At 48.7% G+C, this 27,456-nt stretch overlaps 1 protein-coding gene across 1 annotated transcript in view; it reads right to left on the bottom strand.

Moving 5' to 3' along the window:
• The window catches only part of TCF4 (transcription factor 4), a 127,195-nt gene that overhangs the window by 3,303 nt on the left and 96,436 nt on the right, over positions 1-27,456 (bottom strand). The window contains exons 11-18 of the mRNA XM_017838790.1: positions 9,546-9,651; positions 8,650-8,783; positions 7,852-7,984; positions 6,925-6,992; positions 5,995-6,073; positions 4,527-4,600; positions 4,315-4,440; positions 2,415-2,627 (exon numbers count right to left, since the gene is read on the bottom strand). Of these exons, the coding sequence (XP_017694279.1) occupies positions 2,415-2,627; positions 4,315-4,440; positions 4,527-4,600; positions 5,995-6,073; positions 6,925-6,992; positions 7,852-7,984; positions 8,650-8,783; positions 9,546-9,651 (933 nt within the window). The remainder of the gene's footprint in view (positions 1-2,414; positions 2,628-4,314; positions 4,441-4,526; positions 4,601-5,994; positions 6,074-6,924; positions 6,993-7,851; positions 7,985-8,649; positions 8,784-9,545; positions 9,652-27,456) is intronic.

Here is a 27,456-nt window from a genome sequence, read left to right as displayed (position 1 = left end):
CCCATGTCCCCAAGTGCCACATCCACATGGATTTGAAACCCCTCCAGGAATGGGGATTCCACCCCTGCCCTGGGCAGCCTCTTCCAGGGCTTCAATCCCAAAGTTTGGGATTTGGGAGAACCCTTCTCTGCCACTGAGGCTTGGAGGTACCAAAGGCCCTGGGTTTAAGTCATGGAATCCTGGAATGGTTTGGGTTGGAAGGGACTTTAAGGATCATCCCATTCCACCTCCTGCCATGGGCAGGGACACTTTCACTATCCCAGGTTGCTCCAAGCCCTGTCCAACTCGGCTTTGGATATTCCAGGGATGGGGCAGCCACAACCAATGATAAAATCCAGCTCTCAACTTCCCAAAAAGGGAAATCTCAGGAAGCCCAAGCCCCCAGATCCCTTGGGATGAGCCCCGGCCCTGGGATGCTCCTCACAGAGGGCACAGATGGTCCGTGGCCGTGACAGACACTTGGGCAGGTAAAATGTCATTCCCATTCCCAAGGTGCCTCCCGGATTCCTTCCCATCTGTCCCCTCTCCAGCACAGCTGACAATTATCTCCAAGCCCATCTGTTTAATTGGGGGCTTCACAATTCCTCCCTGGAGCCAAGAAATCCGTCGGGAATCGCGAGTTGGCAGCACACTCGGAATGGTGGCTCAGCCTCCTGACAGCCCCCGACGTTCCCTGTGTCGCTGCATTCCCGACATCAGGAGACACATCCACAGGGGTTTATTAACCACCCAATCCCAAATCCAAAGGGATACCTCCCTGCCAGCTCAGGGTTCCACCTTCCCTAAGGAAAAGGGGTGATAGAGGCAAGGAAGGAATGACCAAGAGGAATTAGCAGGGACAGGAGGAATTGGAATCCAGGAGGAATTGGGGGGGGACAGGAAAAACTGGGATTTGGGCCTCCAGGATGAGGAGAAATTGGGGTCCAGGAGATACTGGGATCCAGGCCCTCAAAACCAGGAGGAGTTGGAATCCAGGCCCCCAGGACCAGGAGGATTTGGGGTCCAAGAGGAATTGGGATCCAGGAGGAATTGTTGGGGACAGGAGGAATTGGGATCCAGGCCCCCAAGACCAGGAGGAAATGGGATCCAGGAGGAATGGAAATCCAGGAGGAATGGGAGTCACTGCCACTACATTCCCACCAGGAAGCTGCTCCCTCATCCCAGACTCATCTGGATTGGGAAGGACCACAAGCCCATCCCCTTCCACCCCCAAACTTCCCAATGCAGGACCACCACAGCAACATTCCTTGTCCTTTATCCCACGGGATAAATCCAGCAGGGAATTGAAAGGGTGCTGTGTGTTAACCCAGGGCTGAGATAGGCCCGATTCCAAAGCCAAGCCCAGCTAAACCTGGCTTAACCCCCCCTGCAAATCCATCCCATCCCGTTGGATGTGTGTATTCCAAATGAGTCCATTCCCCGGCCCTTTCATGTGCCCGCCATCCCATAATAGTTGCCAGATGAGCTCTGGCCGGGCTATAAATAAGATCAAAAGGGAAGGAAAGGATTTAATCAGGACCAAAAAAAACACCCGGAGAGGGGAATGAAAGCAGGGAAAAGGCAAAGTTCAGAAGCTTTTTTCCAGAGGAAACTTTGGTTCCAACAGAAAACTCCCTTTTTCTCCAAAAAAAAAAACCCAAACCTTTTTTGCCATGAAACTCCTTTTTTTTCCCAACAGAAAACTCCCTTTTTTTCCTATAGAAAAATCCCTTTGTATCTACAGAAAATTCCACTGGGATGCTCCCATTCCCATGGAGCAGCTCTTACTGGGCTGCTCCTGCCCCACTCGGATTCTCCCATTCTCATGGAGCAGCTCTCACTGGGATACTCCTGTCCCACTGGGATACACGCACCCCACTGGAATTCTCCTGTCCCACTGGGATGCTCCCAGTTCTATGGAGAAGCTCTTGCTGAGATCCTCCTGCCTCACCGGGATTCTCCTGTCCCACTGGGATATTCCCATTCCCATGAAGCAGCTCTTATTGGGATGCTCCTGTCCCACTGGGATTCTCCTGCCCCAGGGGGATGCTCCTGTCCCACTGGGATGCTCCCATTCCCATGGAACAGCTTTTGCTGGGATTCTCCTGCCCCACTGTGATGCTCCTGCCCCACTAGGATTCGTCTGTGCCACTGGGATGTTCCTGTCCCACTTCGATGTTCCTATTGCCATGGAGCAGCTCCCACTGGGACACTCCTGCCCCAACGGGATGTTCCTGTCCCACTGGGATTCTCTCATTCCCATGAGGCAGTTTCCACTGGGATCATCCTACACCAGTCGGATCCTCCCATCCCAATGGGATACTCCCGCCCCCCTGGGCCGCTCCCATTTCCCCGGAGCCACTCCCGCCCCACCGGGCTGCTCCTCTCCCACCGGGACGCTCCCGCCGGCCCCACGCGCCGTGCCCGTGGCCCACCCGGCCGTGCCCACTCACCATGATGGAGTGGCGGTTTGCCGAGAGCAGCCCGGTGCCGTAGCCGGCGCCCAGACCAGCCATGGCGCCGTTGTGGGCGCCCAGCAGCCCGTGCATGTCCCCATGGGCCCCGGCCATGGGCGCCGCTCCCACCGCGTGGTTCCGCAGCACGTGGATGGCGTCGTCCAGCCGCTCCAGCCGGTCCTCGATCCGGCTCTGCTGCGGGGCGGGAAAAGCAGGAATGGCGTGAGGAGCCCACCCCAGGATACGGCCAGGCCTCCCTGCTCAGCCCTTGTGCTTCCACCTTATTATCCTTGGATTTGCTAGGTTTTCCTTGGATTTTTTTTCTCTTAAGGAACGGGTTTGCTTCCTTAGGGAATGCCACACCCTAGGGAAGGTTGAACCCCGGGGAGTGTTGAGCCCTAAGGAATGTTAACGAGTCCAGCTTTGATTTTCATGGGCAAAACAGGTTCAATGATTCCTCATGAACATGAATCAGGCCAGGACAGCATTCGCCCTCCAGGTCTCAGCAGAGCTGGAGTGAGAGCGAGGTAAAAGAAGGATTCAAAAACTGAAAATTCCAAAGGAAAATCAAAAAGAAAAGCAGGAGAAGGAAAGAAACAAAGAGGTTTCGCTGCCATTTTCCTCCCCGCTCAAATAATCCCAGGATCACACACGGAGAGGAGGAGGAACTACCAGGTCCCGCAGCCACGGGGGTTTAATCCCTACAGGTCAGAGCTCCCAAGGGATGGGGAACCTCAACAGGACATTTCCCGAGTCCCCAGGGGCCAAAGAATCTCAACAGAACACTTCCCAAGTGCTGGAGAATCTGGAACCTCACCAGGACACTTCCCAAGTCTCCAGGTGCCGGAGAACCTCAACAGCACAGTCCTGAAGTTCCCAGGGGCTAAGGAACCTCAACAGGACACTTCCCAAGCGCTGGAGAACCTGGAACCTCAATAAGACACTTTCTAAGTTCTGGAGAACCTGGAACTTCACTAGGACAGTCCCCAAGTCTCCAGGTGCTGGAGAATCCCAACGGGACAATCTCAAGAGCTGTGGAACCTCCCCAGGACCCTGAGCTGCCAAGGGAACCAGGCAGAGCTGCTGGAGCTCCTCAGCAAAGCCCCCAGCCATCCCCTGCTCTCCAGAACCTCCACAGGAAAGCCTGGAAACACTGGCTTCCATCAGCACAAGGATTTCTGGACTGGGGTGGAAAACCAGCCCATCCTAATTCCTGACTCCGGCAAACTTCCCGATACTTCCAACCGAGACCATCCCTTCCCTCGGTCCGTGGGGACAGGACCAGGACCATCATCTCCATCACTGCACAGAGACCCCTCACCATCACTTCCATCACTCTGCAGGGAGAGGACCAGGACCACCATCTCCCTCACTCCAGGAGACCCCTGACCATCATATCCCTCATTCCATGGGGATCCCTGACCATCACCTCCCTCATTCCAGGGGACTCCTGACCATCATCTCCCTCATTCCATGAGAAGACCCCTGACCATCACCTTCCTCATTCCCCATGGAGAGAATCCTCACCGTCAACTCTCTCACTCCATAGGGACCCCAGACCATCATCTCTGTCATTCCATGAGGAGAAAATCCCTCACCATCACCTCCCTCATTCCATGGGGATCCCTCACTCCATGGGGAGAGGACCATAACCATCACCCCCATCACTCCAGGACCCCTGCCCATCATCTCTCTCATTCCGTGGGGATCTCTGACCATCATCTCCCTCATTCCATGAGGATCCTTGACCATCCTCTCCCTCACCCCACAGGATTCACAGATGCACCATCCTGAGTCCACCACATCTTCCTACTCCCATCCATCCACCCATCCATCCATTCCCCCCATCTCCCTCCTCACCCTCTTTCCTGCTCCTCACCCCCTTTCCAGTAGATCCCAACACCCCCTTTCCCTCTCGGGAGCACCTCCAACCCTCCCCGCCCCGGCTCCACCACGCGACTTCCATAGGGATGAGACTTCCGGGGCCGCTCCGGGCGCGCAAAACCTGCATGGGAGGAAGCGGCGGATGGAGCACGACATCACTGAACGCAAGGAATTCCCGCAGGAAGGAGGTCACCGGTTGGAACATACCAGGGAGTGTAAGGGACCTTCATAATTGGGAGATGATGCCGCTTGACCTCCATTCCTAGACCAAACAGCTGTTCCTGCTAATAAGTAAAATCGGAGTTACCGTTGGAACTCGGCAAGTGCAACGTTCCCGACTTTTCTGGGACGCTTTTTCTGAGGCGTGGGAATGGCCTATGCCGAGCTGGAGCTTCCCAAGGTGCTCCTCTGCGGGTGCCTCGGCGGAACTCCTGCGCTTGGAGCTCAAACTCGGCCTCACGGCGCTGGGAGGAAAAGGGATTCCTGCTCTCCAGGAGTTTGCCAAGGAAACAATTCCAGCTTTTCCTTCAATCCACTTCTCTAATTTTCTATACTGGTTTGACCCTGGGTTATCCCTATTTCCCACTGGGAAGCAGCACAGTCCAAATTATCAGGGAATTCTCCCTCTGGCTCAGCCCCTTCCATAGGGAAAGGAAGGAGACACACAGTCCCTTCTAAATTTTGGGGTAATTCCAGGGAAAATAAGGGTGGGAAGTTGTTTTTTGGGGTGTGGGACCCCCCAAGCCAGGTCAGGTGGTCCCTCTGTCGCTTCCATAGGTTTCATCCCGATTTTGCAGGATGAAGGTGGGTGTGGTGCCCTCCTGGACCTGCCCTGACCATCCCTCCTTCCCAAAGGGTCTCATCCCCGTAGGAATGTCTGGGAAGTGGGACAACACCTGAGAGGATCAGGAGCTCCCCATGGAGAGCAAGGGATGATCCCACTTTTCCCTGCTCTACAGAGACACGGTGGCCTCAGCTCCGGCTCCGGATTCCCGGTGAGTTAATCTGTATCCAAGGGATCTTGGATTACACCTGGGCTCCAAGTGGGATCTCCAGGGAGGTAGGATGTGCTGCTGGGAGGAGGAACCAGATGGAAAAGGGTCACGGATTAAAAACTGGGAATGCCAGTCCGAGGACTATTTCCACCTCCTGATGCTCATGAGAACAACCCCAGGCCTCGGGATTTGGGGAAAGAATGCAAATATTCCAATAAAGTCCAGGATTACAAAATCATGGAATGGACTGGGTTGGAAGGGACCTCTAAAGGTCATTCAGTCCAACCCTGGGACACCTCCCACTATCCTACATTGCTCCAAGTCTTGTCCAGCCTGGCCCTGGAGAAATCCAGGGATGGAGTAGCTCCTCTGGACAACCTGTGTCAGTGTTTTACCTCCCTGATCCTAAAAAAACCTTCCTAAAATCCAACTGCCCAGACTTAGCTCCAAACCATCGCCCCACCGTTCCTGGGGGATGTCCCTGAGGTGCAGGAAGCTCCACAGGGATAACCTGGGATATTCTGGGAGACACATCCACTGGGAGCTGCAACAACCTTCTCTCTGCACCGGAGGCAGGACACCGAGGCGGGACACCCCGGTCTGAGCTCGGGTAGGGATCTCTTCCCAAAAAAAACCCACCTTAGGAGGACCCGTTCCATAAAATAGAATCATAACAATACCTGAGAGAGAAGGGGGAGAACCAACAGGAGTTGAAGGATTTGATGAAAAGCTGTTGTTGGTGTGATCTGGAGAATAGATCTTTAAAAGATGATACACAATTAATCTAAAGCCGTCACAACCCGATCCAGACAAAAAAAAAGCTTGGAATTCTTATGCATTCCATTCATTTCAATGAAAGCAGGACAGGCTGGAAAATTCCTTCCGATCCAGTCAATTAATTCCAGGAGAGTTGAAAGCCTCTTGGCTGTGCCAGTCAGCTCTTTGATGCACAGGAGAGGAGGAAGCTGGACACCGAGTCCCTCGGGAAGGGACTCCAGGGATTGGGATTTCAGGGATCGGCTCCGACACCATTTTATTGTCTCGACTTCATTTTATGAACGAGTGTCATGAGAACTCAAAGGAACCCACTGTGCCCAGAAAATAATAGGGATGGTCCTGGTTAAAGGGCAGCCAGTGCCACTGGGATAGCGGGAACGGGGCGGGAATATCCCAGTGGGAGCTGGGAAGCGCTGCGTCCAGTTATCCCAGAAAAACATGGGAACTGCTGCCTTTAACAGCCACCACATGAACTGGAGAGGTGGAGCTGCCATAGAACAGAGAGAACCTCCAGGGATTTCCAAAGGAATCCTGTTGGAGGGTGGTCTGGGAGTGCAGGAGTCGTTCCTGCTGCTGGGTTCCCTCTCCCGTGGAAAAGTGGGATGGACTTGGCACACCTCAAGCCTTCCCCTCTTTCCACTCCTATCCTACCCTAAAATTCCCTCTAAAGCTTTCCCAACACCCCCTTTCCCTGATTATCCCCTATTCCAGCCGGCACGGGCTCCAGGGGGGCGATCTGCTGCTCATCTCCAGCAACTCCAGCTGGAGAACTGGGACTCAAATTCCCTTCCCAAGGGGTCAACATGGGAATTCCAAAGTAAATGTTTCCTTACAGAGGCGAGTGCTTTCCCCAGGGCATCACCAGTCTGCGAACTTCCCGCTGCCCCACTTCCTCTGTTGGCTGCAAGGCAAAAAATTCCATGTAAAACCAGCCAGGGGAACATCTCAAAATTCCTACTCCTGCTCCACCTTCAGGAATTCATTTATTTAATTAATTTGTTATTTAATTGCTTTTAATTAGAGAAGAGTCACCTTTAATTTAATTCAGCCTCACTTGACTCTATTATAGATTTTTTTTCCCAGTCTTATGGAATGGCTTGGGTTGGAAAGGGACCACAGGGATCATCATTCCAACCGTTAATGGGCTGGGAAAGCTTCCACGAGACCAGGTTGCTCCAACCTGGCCTTGGACACTTTCAGGGATTGGGAAAGAGCCCCAAGAAGGGAGCAGAGACCTGGCAAGTCCCTAAAGGAGGAAAGGATGGCAGAGGGTTGTTCCTTCAGAGCAGGAACTCAAAAACAGGGATATTCCAGCCTGGAAAAGCCAAGCCAGGAGGCAGCAAGGCACCGGGAAGATCCTCCACATTGGGAAGCTCACGACTCATCCCGTTCCATGGGCAGGGACACCTTCCACCAGCCTAAGTCCAAGCCCTGGCACAATTCCAGGGACCAGGAATCCACAATCCCTGGGAGAACTCGGCCTCTGAGCCTGGTTTAGTTCCTCCTTTGTTCCCAGATCCTAAAAAAACCCCCACGTCCATCTGTTGCTGGTCGACCCCACCCTCCATTCCTCCGGCATTAGTGCCGCTCCGCCATCCCGCACGGAATCACGTGTGTAATCCGAACCATGTGTCCCCATTTCCCCATCACTTCATCACGGAATCGCTCCCAGAGAGACCAAACAGGGGGTTCTCATTTCCTGTCTTTAACCATTCCCGGGCTGTGCCCGCGTGACTCCCAGCGCTGCTCCCGGGGCTCACCCAGGATGGAGTCGGTGCCGTTGGCCGGGGGGGTGCAGGACGAGGCGCTGTAGTGGTTGGTCCCGCTCCGGTGGAACGTGGACATCGGAGGAAGACTGGAATTGATGTCGCCTGAGGAGTGGGATGGGTAGCTCTGTGCCGAGAAAAACAGGGAATGCTGGGATTACAAAGAGGGTGGGACACTGCTCGTGGTGTCCCGAGGGCGGTTGGAAGGGATTTTTAGGATCATCCAGTCCCACAGGCAGGGACACCTTCCATGGCCCAGGTTATTCCAACCTGGACACTCCCAGGGATGGGGCAGCCACAGCTTCTCTGGGAATTCCATCCCAGCCCCTCCCCACACTCCCAGCCAGGAATTCCTTCCCAATATCCCATCTAACCCAGTGGGAAGCCATTCCCTATGTCCTGTCCTTCCAGGTCCTCATCCCAAGTCCCTCTCCAGCTCTCCTGGAGCCCCTTTAGGCCCTGGAAGGGGCTCTGAGGTTTCCCCGGAGCCTTCTCTTCTCCAGGTGGATATTCCCAGGTCTCCCAGCCTGGCTCCAGGGCAGAGGGGCTCCAGCCCTCGGAGCCTCTCCGTGGCCTCCTCCGGACCTGCTCCAACACCTCCAGGTTGGAGATCCCAGCCCTGGAAGTGTCCCAGCACTGAAATGGGTTGGGTTGAAAGGGATTTTAAGGATCCTCCAATCCCACCCCTTGTCGTGGGTTGCTCCAACCTTGGGCACTTGCAGGGTTGGAGCAGCCATGGATTCTCTGGGAAGCCCCCATCCCGTCCCGCTGTCCCTTCCCCGGGATCCTCACCAAGCGGTCGTGCGGGTGGAGGCTGCAGTAGCTGCTGGATTGGGGAATGTGGGAAGAGTTGCCCAGCATTCCCCCGTAGCCAGGCTGGTTCATCCCGCTGGAGGAGCTCCAGGGGTCGCTGCTGTGGTGGCCATCTGCAAGACAGGAATCAGGGAATCGTGGAGCACTTTGGCTCGGAAGGCACATCCCACACTGTCTAATCCATGGGCAGGGACACCTCCCACCATCCCAGGTTGCTCCCAGCCCATCCAGCCTGGCCTCGGACACTTCCAAGGGTAAATCTTTGATATATTATTAGAATCCTGGTAATCTCCAGCTCTGGAATTCCAGAGGAGCTTCAGAGCTCTTGGGGTGATAATAAATGAAAGGGATTAGGAAAAAATTCCTTCACGGAAAGGGTGCTCAAGCCCTGGAATAATCAGTAGTGGGTTTCCATCCCTAGAAATGTCCAAAGAACACGTGGATGTGGCATGTGGGGACATGGATAGTGGTGGCCATGGATGGTCAGGCTTGATAATCTTGGAGGGCTTTTGCAACCCTAATAATTCCATGATTTTATGATGCTAATCCTTAAAAAGTGGATAATTTTGCCCTCAGTGTGGCAAAAAATGAGCAGTCGAATTTTACGTGGATCTTTCCCAACTCTGGGAATGTTATCAATTAATTTATCCCAAATTCCTTTGCATTTCCACGTAATCATGACAACCTGGAAGCAGCAAGACCTGGAAAAATTCGGGATTCAGCCTCATTTTAACCCCATAGCTCTAATTTCATGTGCAGGGAAACAGGGATATGGAGACAGGGTTTTTAGGGAAACGATCCCAAAATGGCTCAGCTACGGACAAATTAAATATAAACCTGGAGAAAAAAAGCTGGAAAATCCGTTTCCTTCCTACCTTGCATGAAGAAGGAGCTGGGAAAAGTGCTGGCTGCTGGTTTGGAGGAGGGATAACCCGGAGAATCCCTGTTGTAGTCGGCAGTACTGGCTGAGGGAGCATAAACCTGGGGGAAAAAAAAGGCTCATTTAGCCCCCAAAATCGAGTTTTCTGGCGAAATCCCTTCCCAATCCCCCTGGAATGCAAAACCCGGGTGACTGGAAAGTCAGTTCCCAGCTTCAAAAGCAGCTCTGGGCTGACATTTTCCAGCTTGGAGAGGGAATATTTGTCCAAGTCTGGGTTCTGTAAATCCAATTAGGCAGCAGATGGACATATGTTCCTCCTCGAGCCTCCCGGAGCTTAAAATAAACAGGAACTGGGAACAATGAGGAGTTCTTTTGGGATGAAAGCATGTGGCCTTTGCCCACCTTGGCACACAACTGAAACTGCTCCAAAATTCCCGGCTTTCAGCTGGACACACATTAATTTTCCAACCGCGCCGGTACTGGCAACGTGGAATTATGGTGTTATGCCGGGATATGAAATTCCCAGGGATCCAGCCTGAAAGGAGTCTGAAAAAGCTGGAGCAGCACGAGACCACCAACACAGCACGGGGACACTCCAGGGGGGAAAACTCCGCCTCTCCCCGGATGACTCAAGTCATCCCTACAAAAAGCCAGGAGCGGGTGCCAAACACTCCTCACTCCCAGTTTTCCCTAAGTCACCGGAGCCCGGCCACTGGAATTCTCCCTCTGAGCTCCAGAGGGAATTTGAAGGCCGGATCCCCTGAGCCAGGCCGGCTGGATGCAGGGAAGGTGCTGTGCAGGGTGGGATGGATTCCTGCCGCTCCCGCTCTCCAGATGGTCGGGAAGGCTGAATCCCTGTCATCTCCTGGATGAAAATGGATCCCTTCCTGCCTCCATTTTGAAGCGGCAGCAGCTCCCAGGAGCTGGCACCACGCCCGCTCCCGGCATTCGCGGAGAATAGGGAAGAGAAATCCAGGGAAGCGCAGCTGGAAGAGACCCCAGGGCTGAAGGGGTTCCTCTCCACAGAACCCCCCCAAAACCAGGGAGAGCAGGGTCAGTGGGGTGGGATGCAGAGGGACATCCCACTGGAGTTCCTGGAGGCGCGTCCCGGGCGGCACATACGGAGGGCTGGGAATTTCAGCGGCGGCTCCGTGGTGGGGCCAACGCTCCAAAGGAAAGAAGTGGGAGTGAATCCCAGGAAAGCTGGAGACTTTGGGTGGGTAAATCAAGAGGCAACACACTGGACCCACCAGATCCCGGATCATGGAGCGGGAGATTCCGGCTGGGATGAGACACCACCCAAGGCACCAGGATTGTGGGAGAGGAAGTTCCATTCCCATGCCACCATTTCTTGGGATTAAGGGCCTGGATGCATTGCACGGAACACCAAATCCTGCTGCCTGCTCAGGATTTGAGAATGAGGCTCCCGGTGCTCTCCTCATCCCAGAGAGGGAGGGTCAGGGATACAGGGAAGAGGCTTTGGAAAAGCCTGAGAGACGGTGGAAGGCACCGCAGAATTCCAGGACAGCTGGGGGTGGAAGGGATTTTAAGGATCATCCCATTCCATGGGCAGAGACACTTTCCACAGACCAGGTTATTCCAACCCGGACTTGGACACTTCCAGAGATGGAAGTCTTCGGGAATCTGTGCCAGGGTCTCCCCAGCATATCTCCATCCCTGGAATTGTCCCAGGCCAGCCTGCAGCATCCTGGTGGGAGGTGTCCCTTCCCAGTGGAAGCGCTGATCCTCAAAATCCCTTCCAACCCCAACCATTCCACGGTTCTCCATCCATCCATCCATCCCAGCCTCTTTCCCAATTTGATGGCAAATCTGGATCTGGGGACATCAATATCCATCTGGAAAACCCGAATTTAGCAACTCCCTGACTCAGCCGGGAGGTTTGAGGAGATGGTGAAGAATGATCCTGGAAAAACACGCCATTCCGGAGCAAATCCCACCACACTGGAGCCATTTTGGGAGCAAATCCCAAACACCTTTTCTTTAAATTCCTGGGGATGGAGCCTGGGTTTGCTTCCATCTGAGCATCCCGGAGTGCTCCTGCTGGATGGACCCCAGTGTCTTGGGGATCCAAAGCTTTCCAAATTAAGGATGAAGAGCCTTGAGAAGTCCTATCAGCTACCAGGTGAACTGGGAGTGGGATATCCGTCTCCGGTGGGAATCACCAAGCACCAGGAGATGCCTCCGGGATCCACCCTGGAACAGCTGCAGGTGTTTGGGAACCCAACCCAGCTGGAAAATTAAGAATTATGGAGTCCCAACTCCCGGCCCCGTGAGGACAACTCCAAAATCCCTGGGAGTGTTGTCCAAAGGCTCCTGGAATGCCGGTGCCGTGAGCACTTCCCTGTTCCAGTGCCTGACCAACTCGTGGGGAACCTTATCCCAAAATCCAGCCTATCCCCTGCCACAGCTCCAGCTGTTCCCTTGGATCCTCCCACCGGTCACCTGCCCTTTGTGACACAACTTCCTTGGTCACAACAGGCCTCGTGCTTCCCACTCTGGCCTCTGGAGCCCGGGAATGCTGCACCCACACAGACAAACAAGATGGGGGAAAAACTCCAATAGTAATTAAAAAAATACTCCCTAAATCCCATTTTTCCTCCTTTCCAACTCCTGAGGAACACGCTCCGTGCTGTCCTCGCTCTTCCCCACCCGGTTTGGGACGAAATCTCTCAGTTCAGTGCAAAATTCCCTCATTTCAGTGCGAAATTCCCTCATTTTCAGTGAAAATCCCCAAAGTAACCCCCCCTCCCCAACCCGCTCCAGGTTTCCAGCGCTTTTCCAACAGCAGGTCCCTTAATTTGGGCCACATGTGTCCGGGGGAGCGGGGGGAGAGGAAGAGGAGCGGGCCGCGGGGGCGGCAGGCGCGGATGAAAAGCCAGGGAAGCGCATTCCCGGCGCGGGCTGGAAGGGGCCGGAAGGAAAAGGCACCCACCCACCTCGGCCCGACCTGCGAGGGCCCCAATCCCAACCAGATGTCGGCGCTTCCAGAGCCTTCTCCCAGCACAAATGCTCCCAGGGCCAGCAAAGGTAATTGGGAGCAGCTGAGCTCCGGCGCGGAGCAGCACATGGAAAAAAAAAATCCTGGAGCGGGATGAGATTCCAGGCCCTGCCGAGCGCAGTGGGAAAACAAGTGGAGCGGGAAGGAAAGGCACCTGTCCGGCACAGGGGGCGGAGAAGGCTGGGATCAGCACACCCAAAGCGCTCCAGAACCCTGGAATTGCCGCTGGAGCCGGCTGTCCGGCACACAGTGAACCCCCCGGGATCACAGGTTTAATCCTGGGATTATCACAAGCATGGAATGCTCTGGGGTGGAAGGGATTGAAGGATCATCCAGTCCTCTGGGCAGGGACACCTTCCACAGCCCAGGTTATTCCAACCTGCCCTTGGACACTTCCAGGGATCCAGGGGCAGCCACAGCTTCTCTGGGAATTCCATTCCGGTCTCTCACCGCCCTCCCAGCCAGGAATTCCTTCCCAATATCCCACCTAACCCATCTGGAAGCCATTCCCTTCGTCCTGTCCCTCCAGGTCCTCATTCCAAATCTCTCACCAGCATTGGGAATTCCTGGCTGGGAGAGTCGTGAGGGACTGGGATGGAATTCCAAGAGAAGCGGTGGCTGCCCCATCCCTGGAAGTGCCCAGGGCCAGCTTGGACTAACCTGGACTATGGAAGATGTGTGGGCTGGGAATGAGATGACCCTTCCATTTCCCCCAACCCAGGATTCTCCGCTCCCCCCCAGAATGCCATCCCAGCACTCCCTGAACATCAGCTGCCTGACTTTTCCTCCCTTCTCCCACCCTCCGGGATCCTCCAAAGCCGCAGATCCTGCTGGCTCAAATGTTTTCCAGATGGGAAGGCCGAGCCCTGCTCTTGGGAACGCCCGGAGTTAAAAAGGGGTCAAGGAAATTAGAGAGGGAAGAAAAAAATTCTGCCCTGATGTCATCCCTGCGCAGCAGGACACGGCTGGAAAAGCAACAGGAACAGCCCAGAGCCACAGCTTTTCCAGCCACACTCTGATTGCTTCCTGATCCTTCACAGGATTATGGAATGGTTGGGCTTGGAAAGCCCATCTTGTTCTGTAAGGACACCTTCCACTCTCCCAGGTTGCTCCAAGCCTTGTCCAGCCTGGATTGATTTCTCCATCCAAGGTCATTCCCAAAGCAGTCCAGCAGCAAAATCACCCCTCAGCCAGCTCAGGTGGATTCTGCTCCAACACATCCCTAATTCTGGGATCCTGGAAAACCAGGAGGCCGAGCTCGCTGAATGATCCCAGCATGACACTTCCAACAGGGATTATGGAAGGAAAAGAGAGAGCAAGAGGAATCACAACAGGAAAACACCAAGGAATGGGTGAGGAGACTGGATCCACCCCTGCCAGGGCTGGCCAACCCTTTCCAGGCAGGAATTTTCCCTCATGTCCAACCTAAATAAATCCCTGCAGGAATGGGGACTCCATCCCTGCCCTGAGCAGCCTCTTCCAGGCCTGGAAACCCTTTCCAGGCAGGAATTTTCCCTCATGTCCAATCTAAATAAATCCCTGCAGGAATGGGGACTCCATCCCTGCCCTGGGCACCCTTTCCACAGTGTTGGAGTTGGCTGCCCCATCCCTGGGATTGTCCAAGGATAAGGCTTGGAGCAACCTGGTCTGCGGAAGGCGTGGGGTGGAACAAGATGATCCTTCTGGTACCTTCCCATCCAAGGCACTTCCTGATCCCACAATCCCATGAAATGAAGGTCTGATGAGCAGAAAGGATCCCAAACTGGGCTGAACCTTCCCAGAGTCAGATTTTTAGGAAGAGGCGGGTCCTGTTCCAAGCCCAGCACCTCAACCCCACCCCGGGGGATGAATCCCGAGCCGCGCCCTCAGTACAAATTCCCTCTGGTCCAGGAAGGGCGGGAACGTGGCTCCGGCACTTCCAGGTGCCGAACAGCGAGGGAAGCGACCGTTCGCTTTCTCCGTCAGCGGAGACGTCGGGATCCGTTAATAAATCCATCGGCAAACCCTCCTCTGATCCAGGGAGACAGCCCCAAGTTCCAGGAAAAGAAATTATCCCTAATTACCTGGAATTGCTGTCTTCCTCCCGCTATCAGCCCCAATTATTCCGGCCTAATCAGCCCTTCAGGGATGTGGCGCCCGGGAAGGCCGAGAGGCACATTTACAGCAGCGACTTTTCCCTCTTTTCCAGCTGGAAATTTTGCCTTCATTATCACTCAGGCTTCGGATTCTCACCCAGAAAAGCTGGAAAAGGCGTCGTTTAAGGAAAGATAAAACCCAGCCGAGGCCGTTCCCTCCCACGATCCGAGCCTGCAGCGAGGGAAAAGCAGCTGGAAAACACACAAGTTACTTATTCCCACTTTTTTGAGGATGATTTCCGCTTTAGCAAACACCGGGATAGCAAATGTGGGATGCAAGGAGGCTCCCGCTTTAAGCTCTGCCTAAATCCCGCAGAACTAAGCTTCCAAAAATCCCTCACAAGCTTAAACCACTGGAATTTCTGGGGATGAATCACTGGAAAAGCAGCTGGAGAGATTTCGGCACCACAGGGTTTGGAGTAAAATCAATGAATACCAAGATTATCAGGAATATTCCGGGTTTAAACACCACCAAGGGAAACTCGGGGGGTTAAGACGGCGATTTAGGCTCGAGTTTGACTCCGGCTTAAACTCAGTCATGTGGGAATGGGCAGGAATTAAAAATAACCCTTACACCGGGAAGCTGGAGCCGTTCCCAGTCGGAGCCGCACGCAGAGAACTGGGAAAGGCTGGGCCGAACAAAAATCGAATTCAAATCAAATCATTCAAACAAACCACCAAAAAAAACCCCAAAATCATTTTCCTTCCGAGTTTTGCAGCTAAAATTAATTAACTAATAACTATTTAATTAATCAAAACAGGAATATTGCTCTTTCAGTAACAGCAGTTCCAGGCAAGGCAGGAATAAATATAAACCTGATTATATCCTATAAAAATATATATATCTTAGAGATCCCAACCGGCTTCTCCTCATTCCAAAGCAGATTTTGCTGCTCCAAAGCTTACATCAATTTAAACTCTGCTTTGTTTCTCCCTGTTCCAGCTGGATTTAAAGCTGGGCTTGAAATCCCAAAACCCCCCAGGATTTTGATCCTGATTTCTGGATCCAATTTGCTGCTGAAAGGCCCCGGATATTCCCTAAATATTAAAATTCTTGCCAGTCGGTGTCACCACAACTCGGGGCTGCTGCTCCTGGGGCTCTCCCAGCAACGCCAAGGGCTGGTCCCAGTTTTAAACCCCGATTTTGTGGAAAAAATAAACCAATAAAACAGGAAATAAAAAGCTAAAATGCATGTTGTTCCTGAAAATTCCCAGAGAGAAAATAGGGATTAGGGCAGAGTAAAGCGAAGAGCAGCATTTTGGGGGGAAAAATCCCCTTTGGAGAGCTCTGAGGAAAAAGAGGGAAAAAGGCTGGGAACAGAAAGCAAGCACCGAGCACTTCCCAAAGAAGCGGCTCCAAACTTGTTTACGCTCCCGCTTCCCGAGGAATTCAAGATGGTGGGAGCCCACCAAAGGGAGCCCCTTCCAAAGGGGGGCCGATCAAAGCCAGGATTCGGGTTTAATTGACCGCTCATTAAGCTCCATTAGGTTCGGGAGCAAGGATGGAAAGAATTCCTTAACCCCATCCTTGCCTTCCGTTGGCTGGGAGAAGGAGCTGCCTTGGGATCAAGTGTTAGTGTTAGCACGCCAAAACACTGGGGGGAAAGCGGATTAATGTTAAAAAAATATGGATTTGTTCTGAAATTAAAAAGCTGCTGGAGGAGGGAACACATGGGAAAGGTGTCTCCTGGGAAAAGGGGATTTTTGGGAGCGACCTGGCTGGAAATCCAGCAGTTTCCTGGGATGAGGGAGCAGCTACAGCCCCGGATGTGTCCGTGGGGGTTTTATAACACAGATATCCTCAATTTGGGAAAACTCAAGGGTTTATACTCACAGGCATTCCAAATACTGGAAAACTCTGGAAAAGCCTATAGAAAGGTCCCCCACGACCAGGAGAATTGCCGGAGATCCGTGGGAATGCTGCGATCCCTCAGTGTCCCTTCGGCCTCTGGTTCAAGGTCGTGAGGGGAAAACTTCCTGCCAATGCAAAACCAGCTGGAAAACCGGGCTCTGGGATGGTATTTGGGAATAAAATATCCATTGCAAGGTAGTGTTTCTGGGGTTTAACATTCCAGAGGATCCTATAAATGGAGGGATTTAATCCCACAGTGGGACTGATGATCTTAGAGGCCTTTTCCAACCCTAACGATTCCATGATCCCTGCTTAGAGTCAGGCATAGGAAAGCTGAGGATTTAAAAAAAAACCAGGAAATAAGAGCCCCTAAAATTCCTGTTTTATGGATCAGGAGTTTGAACCCCACAGATGCGAACAGGCCTCGCTGCCGGCCCCAATCCCGTTTGATTCATTCCATCTAATGATTTTTGGCAGCCGATCCCACATTTCACTGAAAGGCCTTTAATGAGCTCCATATCTTTTATTTTTCCCGACGTTTCTTTTCCTCATTAAGATGCACTTGTTGGGATGAGGGGGGGGGACGGGGGGATGAGGGTGTTTTTTTTCCATAGGAAACCGAAATATTAATGCAAATTGGCCTCCCGAAGTTAAAAAGCGGGAATTTGCATACCAGGAACCAAAGGGAACAACCGAACGCGCCTCTTCACACCATAATTACCCGGGAAAAAGCACGGAGTGTGTGAAGCATCCCGAGCTCCGGGATGGAGCAGCTGCTGGAGCCGTTATCTCCCGGTGCCCGGCACCGAGAAAAGAGAGGCTGGGAGACTTTGCTTCCGGATGAAAGGGAATTTTTAAGGGCTAGGAATGAGGTTCCGGGAATGGAATTATCCCAAGGGAAAGTTGCGACGGGGTTTTTCCAGTGTGTCTTATCCCAGAGCCAGAGGCCGATGGAATTCCCAGTTTATGCAACACTAGCTGGAGGAATTCCTTGCGTAAAGGAAATACGGGGATGAACCAGATTTGGCATCTGGATACAGAAGTATTCCAAAAATTGGGATCCAAAGTTCTCCAGGAGAACTTGCTGCTCCCAGGAACTTTGTGGGAGGATATCCCAGAAGAGCCTGGACTGAGATGGGGAGGGAAAGGGTTAAATTCCCACTGATCCCATGGTATGGAAGCAAACTCATTCCTGCACCAGGGATGAGAGATCTTCATCCCTGCAAACCCTCAGAGGTTGTGGATTCCAGCCTGGAATCCAGCTGGAACAACCTAGGCTATGGGAGGTGTCCCTGCCCATGGAATGGGATGGGATTTAAGGTTGCTTCCCTCCCAAACCATTCCAGCATTCCCGGGTTACAGAGACTTCACCGGTGGAGGTGGAAGGGATGCAACCTACTGAACATTCCAACCCTTCCAAGAGGAACCAATCCATTAAACATTCCAAGCCATCCACCTGGCTACAACCAGATCCACATCCTGGATCCCACAGATCCGGGTGTGTCGGTAAGGGGGATAATAGGGAATGGGATCCTGCCAGGTGTAATTTGATTTCCTGGGATTTATCTCTTCCTAGATTACAATTCCACAGTTCGCAAGCTCAGGCTGGATATGGAAATGCTGGAGAGTGGCCACATCCAGGGATGTTGGGATCTGGAGCAATTCCACAGTATTTATGGACGTGGGAAAGAGGGAAAGAAGGAGGGGAAAAAGCAAAAAAGGAAGAAATGGGAAAAGGGAAGAGGAAAAGGGCAAAGAAAAAAGGGATCGTTCCCGGCCCTTTCATTCCCACAATGGCCCAGCTGCTCCACGACATTCCCGGAGCGGCCTCTCCAATTACCGGCCCCGTGTCCCGGGAACGCGCCAGGCCTGGAGAACAGTGGGATTCAGCTCCGCTTCCTGCGACCCAGGGGGGCTGGAGGCTCCCTCTCCGCATTCCAGTTGCTTCCCATTCCCCAAAAAAAAGCAGGATTTCATCCTGCACAATGTCCCCCATAAAGCTGCAAGTGGATGGAATTTCCTCCACAGCAACTTTGGGAAGGTTTCCTGGTTTGTTTTTTTCCCAGGATTATTCATTTCCAAAGCAAAGCTGACGCAATTCCAGAGGGGAAAAATTCCCAGCTCTGATTCTACAGCACAAATCCCAGATATTTGTATTTCCCTGCTTGCGAGGTTCAAATGCACCTGGAATGTTGTGCCCTGCACACTGGGTTTTCCAGGAATCCCTCAGTTCGGGAAAAGCTGGGAGCATCCAAAGCCTTAGGGAACAACCACAGGAAAAAAGGAGAAATCCCTGGAAAATGAAGGATCCCAACCAACTTAATGGAAGCTCTAAAATCCAGGAAGTTGCAAAAAGCAACTCCAGGATTTCAGGGAGAATATCCCTAAAATAACATCCGAGCTGCTGGAATTTGGGCTGACAGGGATGGGAGGATCTGGAGGTACCTGAGGAGCCCCTTCCCCCCTCCTGAAGCAATTTTAACGAGCCTGGGAATTTCTTCCCATAAAAAGGAGCACGTAACGATCCATCGGCAGAGACGATCCTTTGATTCCCAAACAATAACAAATCCAGGCACTTTCGATCCCAAACCCCTGTGTATCCCACCAGCTCCCCAGAGCACCTGCACAAGGAGAATTCCCAGGTTTTTCAGGCAGGAAAATAGAGAAAAGAAAGGAAAGCTTGGATTGATGCCGGAGCATCTGCACTACATTAATTCCCGCCTTTTTTTTTAAAGGAAAAAAAAATAGGGAAAGGAAAGGAAAAAGTGGATTCTCATCAGAACATCTACAGGAAAAAATAATAAGGAATTCCTTTTTTTTTTAAGGAGGAAGAATAGGGAAAAGAAAGGAAGAGCTGGATTCTCCCCAGAGCATCTCCCCAAAGCTAATTCCCTAATTTTTAATGCAGGAAAAAATAGGGAAAAGAAGGAAAAGCTGGTTCTCATTCCAACATCTGCACAAAAGTGATTCCCTGGTTTTTTTAAGGAAAATAAAAATAGGGAAAAGGAAGGAAGAGTTGGAGCATCTTCACTGAATTAATTCCCTATTTTTTTTCCAAAGGAAAAATAATAGGGAAAAGTGAGGGAAAGCTGGATTCTCCCTAAAGCATCCTCACAAAACTAATTCCCTTTTTTTTTTTTTTCCCAAAGGAAAAAAACCTGGGAAAAGGAAGGAAAAGCCACCCTGCAGTTCCCAGAGGATTTTCCTACAGCTGTGGGGGGGCTCAGGAAGAGGCTGCTCCGGGTCCTTCCCATCCCATGGGGCTGGAAAACTTCCAAGAAGGGTTAAAAATTGGGAGAATTAGAAACTAATTCTGAAAATCAGGAGGAAAACGATGCAGAGAGGTGAAAATATTCCCTTTTCCCAAGGAATTTCCAGGGTAAAGAAGCCAATCCCGGTCTCCCGAGTAAAGCCGAGCCTAACTGAAACCAGACTTTGGGCGAAACAGGAAACAAACAATCCCTGGGAACAATTTCCTGGAGATCAATTGGAAAAGGCGCTTCCAGAGGTTTTGTTAAACCCCCCTCACTCCCCATTCCAGCCCTTCCCACAAAAAAGGAGGATCAGAACGGATATTATTCCAAGATGTCAACACCCCTACGTGGTTTTCCGGGTCCTCCAGGGGCAGAGATTCCATTTAGAAACAGTCAAATTCCACTTGGAAATGATAAAATTCCATCAAAAATCACAAAATTCCACTCCTCAATGGTAAAATTCCATTCCTAAATGATACAATTCCATTAAAAATGGTAAAATTCCACTCCTAAAGGGTAAAATTCCATTTCCAAATGGCAAGATTCCACTCAGAATTCCCGTGTTGAGGCCTAAAATATTCCCAGGTGTCGTCCCAAAGTTTCCTTTCTGTCAGCACACACGAAGCAGCTCTAATTCCATTATTCTCTCTGCATCCCAAACTGGAAGAATTCACCGAATCCCTCCCAATCCAGCATGAGGCCGCTTGGATTCCCATAAAATCCAGCGGGAATGAGCCACTAAGTGGTTTTTTTAAGGGAATAACAAAGAATTCCAGGCCTTAAAAGCTATTCCCGGTATTCCAGCAGGCTCCAAAATCCAGGATCACTTATTCTCTTGCTCCAGATCCCAAAGCACACCCCCCTGGGGAAATGTGTGGAAAATACCTGGAATTTTATGGCCGGAATGGGAATTATTGCATTTTGGTTTGTCATTCCCAACGGGAGCGGAGGGATTTTCCAGCAAAATCGAGGAATTTTGGGAAAACTTTGGAAGAGGTTCTGGCTCCCAGTCCCAGCCGGGGGGGGGCAGTTACGGACACGGAGAGAAATGTTATGGAGAGATATTTCCATGGAATTTATAAAAGCTGAGGGAAGGAAGCAAGTTCTCTCCGGACTGACAGGGACTGAGGGAGATGGATGGATGGATGGATGGATGGATGGATGGATGGATGGATGGATGGATGGATGGATGGATGGATGGATGGACGGACGGACTGGGATTTATCGGCATCGCTCGGGAGATCCGGGGCCATCCCTGGGCAGGCAGAGAGTCATCGCTCAGGGAGCGAGAGAGCGGGAGAGACTGATCCACGGATTCACAGGCACATCTACAGAGGCTCCTCGAGACATGTACAGCTCCTCATCTACAGACTGACAGCATCTATCCACGGATTTATAGAGATCGATCAGGGACAGTTACAGACACAGTGCTGGAGTTTATCTATAGATTTACAGAGACTTCCCTACACATTTGTAGCTATTTCTCCACAGATTTAGAGTTATTTGTCTAGAGATTTGTAGACCTTCGTAGATATCAATCGATAGATTATGGAGAGATTTATGGACACATTTATAGAGATTTCTCCAAAGATTTATAGTTATTTATCTGTAGATTTATGGACATTTATCTAGAGATTTACAGATATTTATCCATAGATTTATAGAGATGTGTAGAGATTTCTCTACAGATGTAGAGGCACATTTATAGATATTTCTCTAGAGATTTACAGACACATTTACAATTATTTATCTACAGGTTTATAGATATTTCTCTATAAATTTATAGATATTGGTAGATATTGATCTACAGATTTATAAGCACATTTATAGATATTTATCCAGAGATTTATAGTTCTTTCTCTAGAGATTTATAGATCTTTCTCTAGAGATTTATAGCTATTTCTCTATAGATTTATAGAGATTTATTGAGAGATTTATAGATCTTTGTAGATATTAATCTATAGATTATAGGGAGATTTAGAGATATTTATCTACGGATTTATAGACACCCATAGAGATTTCTCTAGAGATTTATAGTTATTTATCTATAGATTGATAGACATTTATCTAGAGATTACAGAGAGATTTACAGAGATTTCTCTAGAGATTTACAGCCACATTTATAGATATATATATACAGATTTATAGACACATTTAGGAATATTTCTCTAGAGATTTGTAGAGATTTCTCTATAGATTTATAGAGATTTGTAGATGTTTATCTATAAATTTGTAGAGTTTTATAGACATTTATCTAGAGATTTATAGATATTTATCTAGAGATTTATAGATATTTACGTATTTATCTATAGATTACAAAGATTTATAGATAACCATAAATGTATAGATATTTACATATTTATCTATAGATTACAGAGATTTATAGATATCTATAAATGTACAGATATTTACATATTTATCCATAGATTTATAGATATTTATCTATCCACTACAGACACGGTTGTACATATTTATCTAGAGATTTACAGACACATTTACAGAGATTTATCTCAAGATTTATAGAGATTTTTAGATATTTATCTATAAATTTACAGAGATTTTTGGACATTTTATCCAGAGATTTATAGAGATTTATCTATAGATTATAGAGCTTTATCTATAGAGTTATGGATAATTATCTGGAGATTACAGAGATATAGCTATTTAGCTATAGATTTCCCTGTAGATTATAGAGGTATTTATAGATGTTATCTATAGATTTACAGAGAGATTTATCTATAGATTCCAGAGAGACTTCCAGATATTTACCCAGGAATTACAGAGATTTGGAGACATTAATCTACACATTTATAGATATTTATAGACATTTCTCTATAAATTTATGGAGATTTATAGATATTTACCTATAGACTGACAGATATGTAGCTGTAGATTTATAGATCTTTATCTCTAGATTTTTATAAATATATATATTTATCTATGGATTTATATTTATGGATATTTATCTATAAATTTATAGAGAGATTTATAGATCTTTATCTGTAGGTTTTTTATAGAGATAGTTATAGATCTTTATCTAGGCATTTATAGATCTTTATCTATAGATTTACAGGGATATTTAGAGATCTTTATCTGCAGATTTATACAGAGATTTTGAGAGATTTATCTATAGATTGGAGAGATTTGCAGAATTTTACCTATAATCTTTATCCATAGATTTACAGATATTTCTCTATAAATTATAGAGAGATTTATAGGTATTAATCTATAGATTATAGGTATTTACGTATATATTTATCTGTATATTTATAGAGATAACAGTCATAAAAATGTGCGTTTTAAATAAATTTTACCTAAATCTTATGCATCTTTATATAAAGACATCTCCAGATCTTTATATCTCTTATATATCTTTCTATATCTTCCTTATCTTTATATATTATATGTATATTTATTATATATATAATATGTATGATATATTATATTTATATTAAATTATATTATATAAATATATAGATATAAAAATACCTGAACTCTTCTTGGTATCTCTGTATATTTTATATATATACAAAAATATATTATATACATATATAAAATACATTTTTATTTATATATATATATATATATTTTACATCGCTGTTGAAGAGCTCCAGCATTTATATCTATATTTTTATATAATTATATACCTATATCTCTATTTCTAAGATACACAAAGATCCCGAGGAGATAAAGTACTTTAATCTATATATTTATAACTTTATATCTTTACATGCATCACAGCGAAGCTGAAGAGCTGCAGCATTTTAATTCCTGTACTTAGATATATTTTCAGATTTGAGATGTATATTTTTATATGATCCAACTAGCTCCTATATTTTAATGTCTTTGATATCTATTTACTATTATCCCTATGGATCCTGCAGAGTTCCAGCACTTGAATATCCCTATTTTATATATATTTATTGATCTATTTTTATATTGTAAATAGAAGCCCTGTCGAGCTCATTTGATATCTACATTAGATATTTTCATACCTATTTATATATATTTTTATGCCTATTTATATAGTTTATTATATTACACACAGAGATCCTGTGAGCACTTATATATACATATATATATTTACGTGTATATATTTATAACTGTTTAAATTTTACATCTGGATCCAGAAGAGCTTTATATATTTATATACAGATATATAAAATATATATATATATTTATATTATGCACATAGTTCCTGAGCTCAAGCACTTTAATATATATATATTTATATATATTTTTATCTTACACATAGATCCTGAGGAGCTTCAGCATTTATATACATAAATAGATATTTATATATGTGTGTGTATATATATATATATACGTATATATAAAAAACCTGAGGAGCTCAAGCACTTTATATATATATTTGTATATGCATATTTCATATATTATATATATTTCTATATCCTTTATTTTACATACAGATCTTGAAGAGCTCCAGCATTTATATATACATATATATATATAATATATAATACACCTATTTATATTATACATATAGAACCTGAGGAGCTCAAGCACTTTTATATATATATTTATATATTTTTATATATATATTTATATACTTTTATTTTCCATACATATCCTGAAGAGCTCCAGCATTTTTACCTCTATATTTTAAAATATACATTTTTAATATATATATTTCAATGATACATAAAGAACCTGAGCTCAAGCTCTTTTATGCGTGCATATATATAATATATACATATTTATATATCCTTTATTTTCCATACAGAACCTGAAGAGCTCCAGCATTTTTACCTCTATATTTATATATCTATTTTTATATCTATTTTATATATACTTGTATTATACACACAGAACCTGAGGAGTGTAAGCATTTCTCTATAAATACACCTCAATAGATCTATAAATACTTCTCACATATATCTATAAACACATGTCTATATTCTCTACATTTCTCTCTCTATTTCCGTCCATCTCTCTCTCTGTTTTCCCGTTTCCCTCCTTTGCCATCTCTTTTCTCCCAGTTTTCCTGTCCCTGTAAATCCCGATCCGTTTCTCTCTCTCTCCATGCGGACACAGGTGCCAACGGATCTCTCCGTACATTTACAGCCCCACGTTTCCCCAGCACTGATCCCACTGCCCATCCCTCGGGATGCCTCCCCACTCCCGGCACAATTCCACCTTCTTCGCTTCCCACTCCCGACCTTGGGAAACCTTCCACGAATCCTCTTGGAACTTCCACCAACAGTGGGGGGTTTATGATCCCACATTCCCTTCGGGAAGCCCGGGGGGGTGCAGGGCTCTCATTCCCATTTTTTATTCCTTGAAATTCTCTCCTCCAAGGGAAGTTCCCCCCCCATTCCCATTCCCAGCTCCGTGCCATTCACGATTCCTCACTTGTCACTCCGGAGAGGGAACATGGAATCATGACCCTCCCTGGGAATGAGGGCAGGGAGCATCCGTCTCCTCCAGGAATTTCAGGGCGCTGAAAAGCTTGGGAATAGGAAGAGCAGCCGGAATGTCAACAGGAAAAACTCCTCATATCCCACTCCAAGAAGATTTTCCTGCTTTTTTCCCCCCCTCTTTCTTTAGCACCTGGAAATGACTTCCCAGGTGTTTTCCATGAGCAAATAACGATCAGACTCCCTGGCAGCTGCAACAGAAAGGGAGCAATCCCCAAAAACCAGAGTCAAACAGCAATCCTGCAACCCAAACAGCCCAAATCCCACTTTCATCCCAGACAACACAAAATTCCTCTCACTTCAGCTTCCAGAGGGTCCCTCACAAACAACATCCTGCTTTTCTACAGGATTTCAGGGAAAAAAACAGGAATGAAAAGCCCATTATTCCTCTGTCCCACTATTAATTAATTCCAGCAATTAACTCATTTATCCTACACTTCATTATCTTCTAAGCTGAAGCTTTTCGATCCCAAAAATCCATGGAATGGGCAGGGGAAATTTCCTGCCGAGGAGCAGCTGCGAAGAGTTAAAGGCACAAAGTGTCTCCCTCCTAAAATTCCCTTCGAGCCCGGAAAAAAAAAAAACGGGGAAAAAAGCAAGTCTCAGAAAATCTGTGCTGAGAATCCTGCCTGGAATTTCTTTTTCCAGCCATTTTCATGCTTCCTGTCCCCAAATTCCCTCCTCAACTTCCACTGGCAGGGGGTTTTTTAGGGAACGATTTGGCGGGTTTTTTCCCCCCCCTTCCCTGTCTTTTGTTTATTCCCAGGAAAACCTGCCGGGTTTAAATTCCAGCTGGATTTAAACAAGTTGACTTTTCGGCGGGGGGGGGGGAGGAACCGGGATAAAAAGCAGGGATTCGGGATTGTCCGTGTGGAGGCAGCGCAGCGCCGGGATTTGGGATACTCATTCCCGGCATCCCGGCGCGCCGCTGGCACGGCGTCAAGAGCCGCACAATGCCCGGGCTGTGCCAGAACAATGCCAGGCCACAATTCCCAAAAACCCACACACCGGGATGCTCCAACCCCTTGCCGAGGAGGGGGGGAGGTGGCCATGATCGCTCCCCCCGCGGCGCTTCCCTCTTTGTGCTTTCCCGAAGCCGGGAATGGCCAGGAATGCCGAGGCGTCTCTTTCACAGCATCCCGGCTGGAGCTGGCTGGGATGTGATTCCCACCTTCTGGAAAACACAAAGAGTGGGGGGCCAAGGCCTGGCATGTCACGGGGGGTCGGCATTCCTGGAGTAGGGAATACTCCCCGGGCAACCTGGGAATTTTGCTTTCCACCTTTAGTTACTTCCATAAAAAAAACCGAAGAAAAAGACACAAATAAATCCAGGGAAAAAAATTCCAAAACACACGGACTTCCACCTCTATTTCCTTCTTTCCCTCTATTTCCTTCTTTCCCCCTCCCACCCCCCCGAGGAAAATCCAAGCACGCACAAAGTTGCTCCAAGTGCCGGGAATCGTCCCCCGTGACCGCTGCTCCCGGATTTTATTCCCTACTCCTGATAAACAACAGCCTCGGGAACTTTTGGAAAGCTCCCGTGTAATTCCATGCATGGGAATGTCAAGCTCTGGAATTGGAATAACTCCTTGAAAATCAAAATAAAACAGGGGAAATAAAAGCCTCGGGGGGAATTGAGGAATGTGGGATTCCTCAATTTAAAGTTTTGCCCGCTTTTCCTGCGCAAATTCCCGGAGTTTCGCCGCATCCTGCATTCCTGCCACGCGTTCTTCCCAAAATATCCCAAACAAAAGGCCCCCGAGGCGGCCAAGAAATCCACGGAAATTAAAAGAAATGAGGGAAATAATGCAGCCCGGCTCTTCCCACAGCTGTTCCTGCCCGGCAACCTTTCCCTGCGGCCCCATCCCACATGCCGCCACTTCCCGACGGATGCGGGCATGGATCCCGCTTCCCTCCGTCCCAGTTCCCTCCCAGTCCGACTCCGCTCCGGACCGGGCTGAGCGACCCCACAAAGTTGGGAGCTGTTCCCTCCGCTCTTCCCTGCCGTTCCCCACCGCGCTCGGACCCTTCCAGCCGCCTTCCCCGAGCCTTCCCAAATATTCCCGACCACCTTCCAGCGGGGAAAACCCCCAAGCCCCTCCAGATGGCGAGTGCGGACCTTCCGGGCTGCGCCAACTCCAGGCAGCCGCTTTTCCTGCCTTGTTTTTTTTTTTTTTTCCCCCGTGTTGGGAAGCGCGCGGGGCGGGA

This window comes from Lepidothrix coronata, unplaced genomic scaffold, assembly GCF_001604755.1.
Source record: "Lepidothrix coronata isolate B3197 unplaced genomic scaffold, Lepidothrix_coronata-1.0 Scaffold359, whole genome shotgun sequence".
NCBI classification, from domain to species: Eukaryota; Metazoa; Chordata; class Aves; order Passeriformes; family Pipridae; genus Lepidothrix; species Lepidothrix coronata.
This window is presented reverse-complemented; position numbering and strand designations above follow the sequence as displayed.